This window comes from Cydia pomonella, chromosome 23, assembly GCF_033807575.1.
Source record: "Cydia pomonella isolate Wapato2018A chromosome 23, ilCydPomo1, whole genome shotgun sequence".
In the NCBI taxonomy this organism is placed as follows: Eukaryota; Metazoa; Arthropoda; class Insecta; order Lepidoptera; family Tortricidae; genus Cydia; species Cydia pomonella.
In genome coordinates, this window is record NC_084725.1 from 821,106 (window position 1) to 834,742 (window position 13,637).

At 34.7% G+C, this 13,637-nt stretch overlaps 1 protein-coding gene across 5 annotated transcripts in view; it reads left to right on the forward strand.

Annotated features, from left to right (window-relative positions):
• The window catches only part of LOC133530545 (zinc finger protein rotund-like), a 256,082-nt gene that overhangs the window by 209,844 nt on the left and 32,601 nt on the right, over positions 1-13,637 (forward strand). Inside the window, exons 1-2 of one of the 5 annotated variants that reach the window (XM_061868496.1) lie at positions 279-534; positions 2,247-2,822. The exons of the other annotated variants lie outside the window; for them this stretch is intronic. Coding sequence (XP_061724480.1) covers positions 2,415-2,822 — 408 coding nt within the window. The 5' untranslated portion in view covers positions 279-534; positions 2,247-2,414. Of the gene's footprint in view, positions 1-278; positions 535-2,246; positions 2,823-13,637 lie in introns of those variants that run through there. 5 annotated transcript variants of the gene reach the window in all.

Genomic DNA, 13,637 nt, shown 5'->3' on the forward strand with positions numbered 1-13,637 from the left:
TCATTTTATGTGTTAGTGTACCCCTCGCGCGGTAGTTCACTTTTTCTACTATAGATCTGAATTTCAGTCTCGTTTTTGCCGCGCTGGTCTGAGGCGGCGAGTTGCATTCGTCAGTGCTGGCCTGCATCAAGCTAGCAAGCTCGGAGCACATGTCCGGAGCACACGCGAATCCCTGAGTGCGAGAGGGACGCCCTCACCACATGTGGTCTCCACAACTATACACCTATAGCACACTAAAATATTGAGCACAAAAAATCTGGTAATTTTGATCCTAGTAACGACGCCGCATTCATAATTGTGCCGCAGGGTCAAGAGCACGGCACGTTTTTTCGGCCGGCATTTTTTTCCGAATTTTATTTTTAATGTTTTTCGTGTTTTTGAGAATTTTTGGCGACGAAGCCTTGGACTGCCTTGCCGTGTTGTGACATAGTGTTTACCTTTATTATGTGATATAAAATAAGTGACATTTAGATAGGAACAAACTGTGATTTTAAAATGGTGATAATTGGTGTATGAAGACTTGGACAGTGACAGGTATGGATTTTTTCTTTTTTAATTAAAGGGGGGTGGACTCCTTGCCGGCTCCCCCTGGGAGGGTAAGAGGGTAACTTTACGTAAGATCCCTCGTTCGCAGACGACCTTGGATGCCCGACTATAAATACGGAAATATTTTTGGACAGTGTGCCGAGATGTTATTTTTAAATTAACTTTTATTGCAGTATGAAACTTAACGATCGCGAGGAAGATTGTTTTGTTTATATTTAGTTTACTACTCATTATTTTTATTTAAATTATCAAGGAATCCACTCTCATAAAAAAATATTTTTTTTTTGTCTGAAATGTTGTCTTTTTCAAATTGATCTTAAAGTGACCATATAGAATTAGTTTTTTTACGCAACTCGCGCCATGGCAAAAGTTTTTGCCACCTAACCTTGTATTGCACGGTCCACTAGGTATGAAATATCGTAAGCCAGTTATGAAGTGTCACCAACCGGCACAAAAAGTGCGTGGAACACAGTTTTTTAACAAAAAATGCTCTTGACACGACTACGAATATTTGAAAAAAATGCCCCAATTTAAAGAATTATTGGTTGCTGCATTGATCTGTAAATCAATCTAAAAATTAGTTGTTTAACTTGATTTTATCTGGTCTTTAAAATATGCAACAATAGTAATTAAAAATAATACAAAATACTTTATTAATAATTGCCGTAAGTAAATATGTATTTTTTTTGTAAAATAATTTACGGGTAAACTAGCTCGCTTCAATCAAAAGCACCAGTTTTTTTTACTCACATAAAATCCTTTAAACAAATCATTGACGTTTTTATACAAAGATAAACAAATATACTGTCATAAAATCTATCAAAAAATCCAATAAAATCATCATCATTATCATCAAAACTGTCATCTCTTTAAACTCCGTCAAAAGTTAGATAGGCAAGTTCGGATAGTTAACAAAAACCTAATTACTGACCGAACCACTTCCTTGCCCCGAACGAGTATTATGATTACGAATCTTGAAGTCGATCAACCGTGGGGCCCTATACAAACTTTACTCCAACAACTCCTCCATCCACCCCTATAGCTACAGCAGTAAGAACCATATTTGCTTGGAGATTGGTAGCATCAACGGCAAAATGATATTGTTCTTTGTACGCGCAATTATATCTTTGACAGCCGTGTATGCCGGTCTCTACACGTACACTTGCCGGCACAAGTGTAATTAGACGTACTACCGAATCGTTCAAATGGGCTTAATCTGTTTTAACATTTGTTACGTTCAAAATGTGTGATTTAGCTACTATGTCACCGAAGGCTTGAAAAAGGTTGTTAGAGGCAGCTAATTCTTTATCAATTAGTCAAATCCCATTTGTAAAAAAAAAATACTTGAGGGGAGAACTAATTGAAATTTCAGATGCGTTGGTGGGTTACAAGCAAATGAGATAAAAATCGTTGTTGATTGTTAGCGCGCCTGTACGCCGCATGATTATCGAAGCCTTATTCGATGCGGCATGTGGGCTAGGGGCTAGATCATTGACACAGCCTACACGCCGGCTCTCGTCACCTGCTTGCCACACAAAAAAAACACCGGCTTTTTTCACTCGTCAAATCTAGTTTTAAATGACCGGGCTTAAAGAGCAATTGATAAATTCATACCCGATTGTACAACGATGTTGATAGAAGACAACATTTCAGACTTGGCAATTAGCATTCTTTTAAATTATGATTTATTGTTCTTCCAGCCAAATCTCAACGGAGGATCTCGAAATATTCCATGACACCCAAAATAAAGCGTAGAATACGAAGACAGAAACCGTATATTTTTGTAAGATAGTGCCAAATAACCACTCGATCGAACGATCGAAACGATATTATACTTTATATTTAGATAGACATTTTCAATTGCCAAGATGATGGAAGGAAGGACTATCGACTACAGGCCGGACGGGGGCGGTCTGGACTACCACAACTCGCCTCTGATGGCGGAGATTCCTGTCGACAACTACTCCCACATACACAGGAGCATAGAACACCTGAGGTCCATAGGGGTACCTCCGCCCTTAGACCACCACCGCCATCTCGCCACCAACCTCACAGACTTGAGGCGGTACGAACACCCCGACGAAATGCCTGAAATCAAGCCGTCCGTATTAAGACTATCCGAATTCAAAAGTGGTTTGCAAGATATAAGGATACATAACGATCAGGAGAACGAGGTGCAACGACAGATGACGCCGCACGACGACGGGCCCAAGGGATACAGCGCGCCCTCCACCCCCCTTTCCGAAAACGGTGGACATAGCATCCAGGAGGAAAAGGTTAGAGTTTTTGCTTTAATAACGATTGGATCAGCATCCTTGAAGGCTTCGGAAGTCTTCAACGTTACCTGACGTCATGACGCCTGGTAATATTCGGTGGTTTAACACATTGTTCGGGGATCATTATACAAAATCACGATGCACGAGTTTGTTCCGCGTAGCGATTAATCTCGAGATGATTCTTACGCTCATCAAATTAAGCTTTAATTTGAGTTATCATGCCGTTGGCGGTTTGATCTCTTGACTTTATCTGACTAATTTTGTTTCCACGCTAAGTCGTATACGGATTTTCAACTAAATCAACATGCGTATTATCTTTAGCTCTGTATCTTAATTGTATACATATAATTATTTATTCTGACAAGAGTGCCTTAAACATGCGCAGGAGCAGTTTAATGTGTTCTTGTTGGAGAGCTCTTTAATAAATAAATGAATTCTTCAATACGTATTTGGGTTTCTAAGTATGCCTATTCAATAAGATGTTTGCGTAGCAATTCTTGAGTCTTGACACGTCCCTGTTCATACGATAAATGTTAAAAGCGTCTTTCTAAGTGCAATTTTTACACAGATTTCTTTCCTGTCAACTTCAAAAAGTCGTGACGCGAATCTTATTAGCATAAGTCAGTAAAAGTATGTCCATTTAAAGTGGTTTCAAGTGTCCAATTGGGAATTACTCCGATACGCCATTTTCCTTACTATCGGGCGTTTCCTATAAGTCTGTACCGCCTTATTTAAGGTAATAAGATTTCCTTCTAATTAAAAATTGGAGTTCAATAAATTAGTCGTTCATGTTCATGTACAAATGATGGATTGCTTAAATATGTTCAATAAATGATTCATCAACGCTTGATTTGAAGCAGATTTTTTCATTACGACTGACAAGTACTTACAATTCAGTAATTCCATTGATTTTATTGATTTCCTTGTCATCTTATGCAACAATAAAGCCACGCCTACAATTTTCATTATGGAAATTAATGCCACGTTTTCCTCGTGTATTATCTACTAGTCCACTTAACACACTGGACTTCATCATTTTCTTTATACCTACTTGGATTGATAGATAGATTTATCTTTGATCGATTACTCTGCTAACTAAAGATGTAATTTTTTGTCATGCTATTTCTTCATTAGCTCCAAAATCATCGTCGCCACACCGAAAATCATCCTAATTGTTTAATTCGACAATTGTCGGAATGAAAGCCTTAGAATGACGGCAGTCATTAGTGTCTGATGAGTACGGATGTGCCTTGAGCGAGCCAAGGTCCCCGGGTCGCGCAGAGGTTGTATAGGACGATACCTATTGTCTGTGAGTTTTTTTAACAAATTCAATTACATAGATAACGAGTGCTAATGAATTTTGTTTGAATTTTGTTCCGGGAGATTGGGATCTTTGACTTAATTTCAGGTTTTGGTGCTAGTTGATGCGCGGGGAGCTTATCAAGTTCGGCCTTGACTTTATCGCTCACATGCGTCTTTAAATCAAATCAACTACCTACACGGTTGTTACACATGACTTGTACCACAGAACGAGTTTTTAACATTACATTTCGATGAATATATATAATGAACTTTCCCTATTTCAAAATTTACATTTAGTATATTTTCTGTATTGACGATAGCTTGAATCGATTTAAGGTTTAATTTTTTATAATGGAAAATATTGTAATAAGAATTCTTTAAATCATTTTAAATAAATGTTTGTCCTTAAAAATATTTGATATGCATTCTATCTGATTTTCCTTCATCCATATAAAATGTTTCGAGCTTTTGATTGCAATATCAAACTGGGTTATATGTAAATAGTAATAATAAATTAATAATTAGTCACTACTATTACCAATAACACTTTTTTTTACAATATCCAAGAAATCGACACAGTTGATAAGCGTGACCCGGTAGAATTCGAAGGTCTTGATAAGGACCCCTCGCGTAACGATAAACTCTGCTAGTGGGTGTTTCGATATGCCAATATAGTGCTATGTCTCCATAAGCGTTAATAGTTATTTCAAGGTCGCTGTAGAAAATTTGAAAATACTAGTCTCCACATTTTTGGAGATCTTAAATCATGTCAATCATAATCATTAACCAATGTCGTAAAATCATCGAAATTAAATAAATAATGTTGAGCTTATTTACACAAAACATACGCTTTAGGGTTGGTTGCACTCAGTAGTCGGATATCGGTATTTATCCACACAAAAATATCGGTATTATTACGTTCTTTGGTTTCTTATTGAATTTTTAATGTGACAATATAATAAATTGTTACCTAAACACTACGTAAAGAGCATAAAATATTTAGCTATTACGGGTTTTTTTTATACCGGTTCCGAGACCTGGTTGTATCAAACTATCTGTTGACGTTAAAACGTTTGCTAAATTTTATTGTATGGGAAGTTTCACAGTTCAATGCTGAGTGACGTGGATCAGTCCGTTAATTGCGGTTGATGCAACTGACCCTTAATATTCTTTCCAAATATCCGGCAACATTATTTCATCACAACATTCACAATTGGAGTACCCAAAATCTAAATCCAAATGCCAGAAAGCCAATCTTTGGTCAGAGACTGTTAAATTTTGAGATCAAGCCATATAAAATATAATCAAACTAAAAGTAGGCTCTTGATTCGTGGCTTCGATGATTTTCGTGAAACATTTGTCAGATTAAAGCTTTTAAAGCTACCTGTGGCTACAATAATATCATAGATAAGCAAATGCCTCTTCTTGACAAGTCCACAAATGCGTAAGTGCGTGGAAGACAGATGCTTTATCACGGACATAAAGGCAATACACCATCTGTTCCCTGTTTTCTTACGTCAAAAGAAGCCCGTTCGAGAGCCAGACATACCAACATAGGCATTATTCTTTATACAATACAAGTTAATCAACTGAACTTAAAAGTCCGCTTATAATCTGAATTAGATATATGTATGGCCTTGTTGGGATTTTCCGTAACATCTTATAAGATTTTAGAATTCTTCTTTTAATGATAGGTAACACTAATTTACTTTGAACTCTGGACCTTAACTCATTTTCGCTTTGAAGCTTTAGTTGGCATTTTTGTGTTCGTTATTTTTTTATTTACAACATTACCTACATTTTCGATGATTTTAATACTACATATAAAATATTATCAATGTCTGAGTGCGTTCATTGCCTTATCAGTTGCATCACTTCTATCTATGTTTACACAAAATACTTAATAATAATTTTCTTACTTCGATCCGCTATCTATACGGGCGAGGAAATGATTACCAAGGTCGCATTTATTCATGTAAATGGATTATACCTTTTTAGTGGTTATTTTATATATAACATCGTTATTTTTAGAAACTGTCTCATCTAAATTTGTTGAATCAAATATAATAATCAACTTGAGGAAAAACAGTTTGCAATTGTCTGTATTTTTGACTGTTTCTATAAACAAAGTCTTTACGTCAGATTTTCTCAGTCCTTTTAAATCTAGTATTTTTTTTATTGTGTTGGGAAACATACAACATCAATAACACATTTATCTTAATAATAAGGCAGAACATTTGCCAAAACAGTTTCCACTTTAAGTTTATGTACTTAAAGTGCTCTGAAATAGACATGCATGAGACTAAAGGTATTAAGACGGAAAGAACAGGTATACAATACAAACAAAGAACAACAGTGCGATGCAAACCAAGTCTAAAATGAGACAAATTAATATAAAAGCCTAAAAACTACTACTTAAGTATCTAACTGAGGTTAAAGACTGGACGTGTGAGATCTTGTCACTTTTACTATTTCGAATTGCAGAAACAAATTTGTGCTGAAGACTATACTATCTAGCCAAAACTCTAAACTACACCTCCTATGTATGTGACCTCGTAAGGCCCACGGTCCTACCCATAGTACTAATTGCTTTAAAGGTAATTAAACCATTTTCATATGGAACAGAGTTGCATTTCTTTTGTATCGTTCGATTTAAAACAAAATAAATTCAACCATATCCTCTTCACTTTATATTTCAAATCAGTAGTGTAGCTACTTAGCTCGATTTAGTATGGAAGTATAGACATGTTTATTGCAGCTTTCACAGTTTTACGAAAATTAATAAAAACTAAAAATGGGGATATAAAAGTGGAGGGGGTGAAACAGTAAGTTCTCTGCATGTTTCTGCTTCAATTTATGTTTATAAACATAAAAGCTATATGCATACCAAGTTTCGTGCTTTCTGCCGGATGGGACCATCGTTAAGGCTAAGGAGCAGCACTATAGGGGAACAATACTTCGCTATTCAACATGTAGTGTCAGTAGATGGGGGTGTACAATGTAATACAATCTCTTTCTTTACCTTCACTCTTAGTCAGAGACATAGGGTTGTCTGATCTTAAATAATTCTTATTAAAGAAAAAATCTGTATTTAAATAAATAATCCTATACGATTTGTTTAATACAAGAGCCGATATCAAAATATTTCAATTTACAATAAAATGCCAACTTTCGGCAGGCTAGAGCAAAATTATATATTTTTTTTCAATTCAATGTCTCAAATTATAACATGTTGTTCCAGGATTTTCGCGTTCCAATATCAAGGTCATATGTAAAGTGTCACTTTACGTGCCTGTTTGCTCACCCTGTCTGACCCAAAACAGCTTCGTTTATCCCAAAATCTGACTTTTAAAACCATTAACCTTCAAATCTTCGTATAGGATTATCACAAATTTGAATCTGATGAGTTTGCGACGAAAAAAATCCCGAATTTAAATTTCCGATTTATTGGGTCGCCTCAACAATATCTTAAATATTTATTGGCACTTTTATAAGCGTCTGACACCTATGTACAGTCAGTACAGATAGCTAAGTCCACTGTTTAGAAACTTTCATACACGGGGTCTGACATTACCTACTGCATCTGATTGTACCTTTTGTAAAATACAAAAAATAAGTTGCAGAATATTATTTACTATTATCACGACTCTGATAAAATAAAAACGAGAAAATCGAATTATTAACTATAACAAAACTTATATCACATACTGAAACTAATGCGATATACTTAACGATACTGTATCAGCTCGAACCAATATTCAAAAGCTCACAATACGAAGGCTTCCTCTTTCTTTCCATTCTTAAAAACAAGCCTTAGCTAAATTAAAATACAGTCTATTTTCAAAAAAACATCAATATAACGACATCAATTCCTGGAAACAAAACCTTAACTTCCCTCAGACAAGGTTCATTTTAAAAGCACGCGTGAAGCTAACTGGCCATAAACAAATTATCAATTACAATGCTACCAACATAATCGTGTGCGTATAATCGATTAGAAATATCGATCGTTCCCGCGCAAATGTGTCCGTCCGAATCGACTCAAGGCCGCATTCGCATTCCGGCTCCTACCATTGTCAATGTCGCGCGATGACTGATGTGTTTTCTTTGGCTGCTCGCATCTTTGCGATTTTTTTTTAGTTTGCCTAATGACGTAGTTTCTTCTTTCTATTTATTAATGATTTGCAGTCCGTTTGCAGTGTTCTGTTTTTAACTAATTTAACTGTCATTGTCGGTCTATTTTGATCGTGTATCTATTTCTCTTCGATTTATATTTTATTCACTTAGCATCGCTTTAATCACTTAGCAAGATTTCAATTCACACTCATCTTATTTATAACTATGTGGAATTATCAGGGTAACTCCAAATAAGTTGAACGTTGATTTTAAATCCCTCATTTGAATGTTCTTGTTCAATTGAATAGTGCACTTTTTTATAATAAATATAATTTTTTATATGTTTATCACAGGCCATTTCGTAAAAAAAAACTCAAAATTGCCTTTGGTCCTTTAAAAAAAACATTATCTCTTCCGCCAATCTTTCAACTTCGCATCCTTATTCAAAAACCATTAACAACGTTTATCGTATTATAACTTTAAATTTGAATTACCAAAACGTTAACCAAAATGTATTTATAGCGGCTAGACTTCTCAGAACCCCCAAGGACTAATAAAATACGTAAAGTAATTACGGCTTTTTTTAATTTGGCTTAGAGTCCGTTTTGGCTTGAGGCGGTTTTAGGAAGAGCGTTTGAATTTGTTAGCGTGTAATTTTGATTGACACCAACCATTACGAGCACGTATTGCGTCACCATTATAACTACATGCTGGCTAGCATGGTGAGCATAGATAAATAAAAAATAATAATAGCCTACGCTCACTGACATTAATTTCATATGTTACTATTCAAAGTCAATGTCAAAGATTTAGGCATATTACACGCTTTGAATGTCAAGAATACTACCTCTATTAGGTACATAAGGCATACATGACTTTCTACTGATGAAGATGAGAGAATATGCGGGGGAATCAACCAATAGAATTGGTTGTCTTCTCCGCTCATCTCCACACATCTTCGCCTCAGTGGAAAGGCCACCGAAAAGCCAAGAAGATTCAGTGTGAAATCAGCGGAAACAATTCATTTAGCCGTAACTTGAATTGTCAAAGTAAGTCTCTTAAGATTCTTAATACCTGGGAGACCGAGCTACATATAAAACCTCAAAAATGCGCTGTTATATTCCAAGCTGAAAGTTTTTACCATAGCTGACTTGACAATCGGTATCGGTAGCCACGACTATGATGAGATTTTAAGCTGAAAATACCTTTTACAGTACATATGGGGCTACTTTACCGCACTAGTGCATATAACGTTACTGTGTCGAACATTTAAAGGGCCATATGTACTGTAAAACGTTGTACGATACATGTGCGAATAGGTAATTCGCAACTCGTGTCGATTTAAAACACTCCCTTTGGTCGTGTTTTAATTTATCGCCACTCGTTTCGAATTTCCTATTTTTCGCACTTGTATCGTAATGTACTATTTTACTATAACTGGCTTGGCAATCGGTAGCTACGACTATGATATGGATCATGCTACTCGCGCCACCGTTTTCGTTAAGTTGGTAATGGTATGTGGTTGCTATAGCGTTTTTTGTGCTGTCTATCTCATGAGGCTTAGGTTTAGTAGCGATATAATAGGAGACGAAATTTCTCGTACTTAGTCAATGTATCAATTGGTTCTGATGATTTAAGTTTCAACAATGAATTCAACAAAAGTTTATTATAGTTTTGGTATTTGCTATTAATTTTTGGATGTGATTATTTACTTACCGTTTTCTTACTTATATTAGAATACATAAACGATAACTTACTTTCGGCAGTACGTGTTTCATAATTTCTTTAGTTATGAGCGTTGACTACGATGACTGCTTGTCAAAGATACGCTACGCTACTACGCTTATTTGCCACCAACGTGCCATTAAAAAATAAAAAAATGTACTTCAATCGCGTGACTAGGACACTACGAATTCGAATCTTTGCCCTTCGGTTTGAAAACTTCTCCGGAACACTTATTCATTTACTCTTTTGGTTTTGTACTAGTACAAAGTTAATAGGCGAGGTAAATGTAGGGTAGTTTTAAAAGGGCATATGTCCTTATCACTCAAATTATACCTAAGTCCTTTTATTAATCAGGTATAAAAGTTTCCCTTAAGTTTCAAAAAGGCATAAGTTTAAAACGACTTAATGATGAATCGGTCGTTTTAGGCGTGAGGTGAGTCAGTACCGAAATTGCTGTAATAGCTGCGGCCGCGCCGACACGCGATTCGGCTATCTTTATCTCGAGTGATATAATTTGGCCGCAGGCTATGGGCATTCCATAGGGTGACCATGGTTCTGAGTATTTGGCATTTGTCTTTTTCCAATTTCTGTGTTATCATAGGAGAAATCGTCCTCTTTTATATCAAAAACAATTGATTTACTTTGTCTCGTCATTTTTTCCTTGACATATAGGTACCATTATTTCATTATGTTTTTTTTTTCGTTAAACAGATATAGAGAGCTATGAAAAACCTAAGTCTGACTTTTGTTTTTTTTTTGTGAATTAAAACATTGCACAAAAACCTCGCGCCATGTAGGATCAATTATATTTATAATAAGTAAAAAACACACTAAATAAAAAAACACCTCCTTTTTGTAATTATTGGGTTTTGGGTGGAATTTTACCAGGATTGAATAGAGTAAAACATAAACAAATAGTGTAAATGCAGACAGCAAAACAATACATGTATTCACTTGTTTGTAAACTGACCTAATAAAAAAACCACAGACAAAACATGTCACCACCGACAGCTAATGACATTAGGTTTAAAACCTGTTTGGTTTATACTGTTCTAACAGTAATTCACTTTACTTATAAATAAATGTCTTCTACAATATTTCGGAAATGATGGTCACCATACACTAGCACGTTCTCAGCTCTTGGTTACTTATAATAAGCACATATCTTGTACTTCCTTCAACCTTAAGCCAACTTCCTAAAGCTTGGATCAAACTAAATTAAACTCTAAAACAATAGGAGTAACGACTAATCGAATGCACTATTCCGGAGTGCACCAAAATGTATTCTATGGCCTTGAGTTAAGATTCACATTGTGTTGCTGAGTTTTGGTGTTGTGTTTACGTGAATTTTCCGTAATATTGTTAAGTATATTGAAGTTTTTAGATTATGTTTTCTAAATCCTTAAAATCTTGGTGTAAATAAGTTAATTTTATAAACAATGGTCAATTAATTGTTTATAGACGAGCATAAAAACAAGTTTATCATCAGGCAACAAAGACCCACAGATACACACCTTACAAACTAACATACATATATATATCAAAAATTTAAAACTCAACAGTATTTTGGCGACAAAACGGCGTGGCTCCCTTGACCGTCTGGTCTTTAAAGGTTCCATAAGTCCATAAGTCCATTCCCCTCTCGCCTAAACCTTACTACTTAACTTAATTAGTAACTTTTATTATACTAGTAATTTAGATTTAGTCTAACAGTAGCATCTTATACTATGCCAGATTTAGTCAATCCGATTAAAACTAAAAGAGGAAATGTATCTTAATAAACTAAAAACAGGTAGATGCTTAAAACTTTAGTTCCTACCTACATTATTATACGTTTTTTATTATTCCTTCTTCTAGGGACTTGAAAAACAATAGAAACAGAAGGGTTAATACATTCAAAGGGATCAAAACAAAGCAATATTAATACCACACTGATGATCTCTTTGTTACAATATAATCGATGTAGTAACATATTGTAATATTAAGTACAAAGTCTTTCTAATAGTGCCCTTACGACATTGAACGAAGGTTTAAATTTAGATGGGATTTACCAGGAAGCAAATCTTATAGACGATAGTACCGATACTATACACGACCTCAATTGAATGTGAAACATGATTCTTTATTTCACCACTGATTTAAACAATTATGTTACTTAGGGCCTGTCTCATAACGTCTAAGTAAACTCCTGAATAAGCTACTCGCCACTCTGACGAATAAAGTCATCGTTGGCGTTTTACAATCTTCAAATAAGGTTAACTGGTAGCTAAAGTATGCAGGAAGTTTTGTCTGGCAGTTAAATTATTTGTTAACTAGCTATCCAATACCTTACTTAGACATTGTGAAACAGACCCTTATTTTAATAAATAATACAGATATCCAACTCAACTTTACTAGATAGGTACTTTATGGTACCATTGGAAGTAACTATTGAAAATTGAATTTCTCAAAATAAAACTTAATACAAATTTATTTTTGCAAGTAAAACGAGTACGAATATCTATGTGAAATTAGTACGACGTGCTGTTTGTTTCCATTTTCAGTTTACCACTGTCTTAAGTGTAAAAATATGGTTGCACACAAGTTGCTCAAAAACATGTCCCACAGGGTTCCTAGTTGACTACGAAACCCTAAAAATTGCATGATATAGACACTTTTTAAGAATGCCCAACATAACTTGAAAACAGAATATCTTGTCAACTGTGTAGTGTAATATCGGGTGAAGTTGGTAACCGAAATGTCACATGTTATATTGAATTACATGTTGTGGTTGCAGAGTCCGCATTGTTGGGATCTCATGCACATTGTAGCAAGTGTTGCTGTTGATGGAAAAAGATATAATACTTGGAGGCGTATTTCGATCGTAATAACAGGATATGATTTGATCAGGATTTCTTATGGATATCAGCTGTCAACTTTTTCTACTAGAAACGTCAGTTTTGACACTGAAAGATGAAAATCGTAACCTTTAATTACAATCATGGAATATAAAACTTATAGGTCGTTGCATATTTGAGGCACTTTCTGTATAGTACACGTACTTAAAAATACAAAGGTATACAAAAAAAGGCAAAATACAATAAAATAGATATTCGTAGTCTTAATGAAAAAAACTAGCTAATCTAAGCTAAAACTAAATGAAAAACCATAAATTTAAACTTGATGAGTTCACTAGTAATTATAAAAATATTTGAATATTATTTTCTAATCAATATTAGAATGTAACTTGAATCTTATTTACAAATAAACAAATCCCTAAAGGTGTTATTCTTCCAAAAACTTACAAAGTAACAGAAATATCGCATTATTTTCAATATCTTAAGTTTAAGATTAATGTTCCTGTCTAAGACCCAATTCGAGGCCTTCAAACAGGTTTGATGAATATCAATATTATTCATATTTAATACCTACTTGACGCTATAATTATTTATAAGCATAATTATGATCAGCATTTATTTTGATTTTATACAATACACTTATATTATTTTATATAATCGTGATATAATAGAAATAAACAAAATTAAGTAGGTGATCTCGGTAGATAAAAAAATAGTACAGAAGACATCAACGCACTTCGTATTCATTAAAGAGTAGCGCGTTGATGTCTTTTGTTCTATCCTTTGGCGACACGTGATTAGTCAAATTCATTACAGTTGACAAAAGCGTTTCATA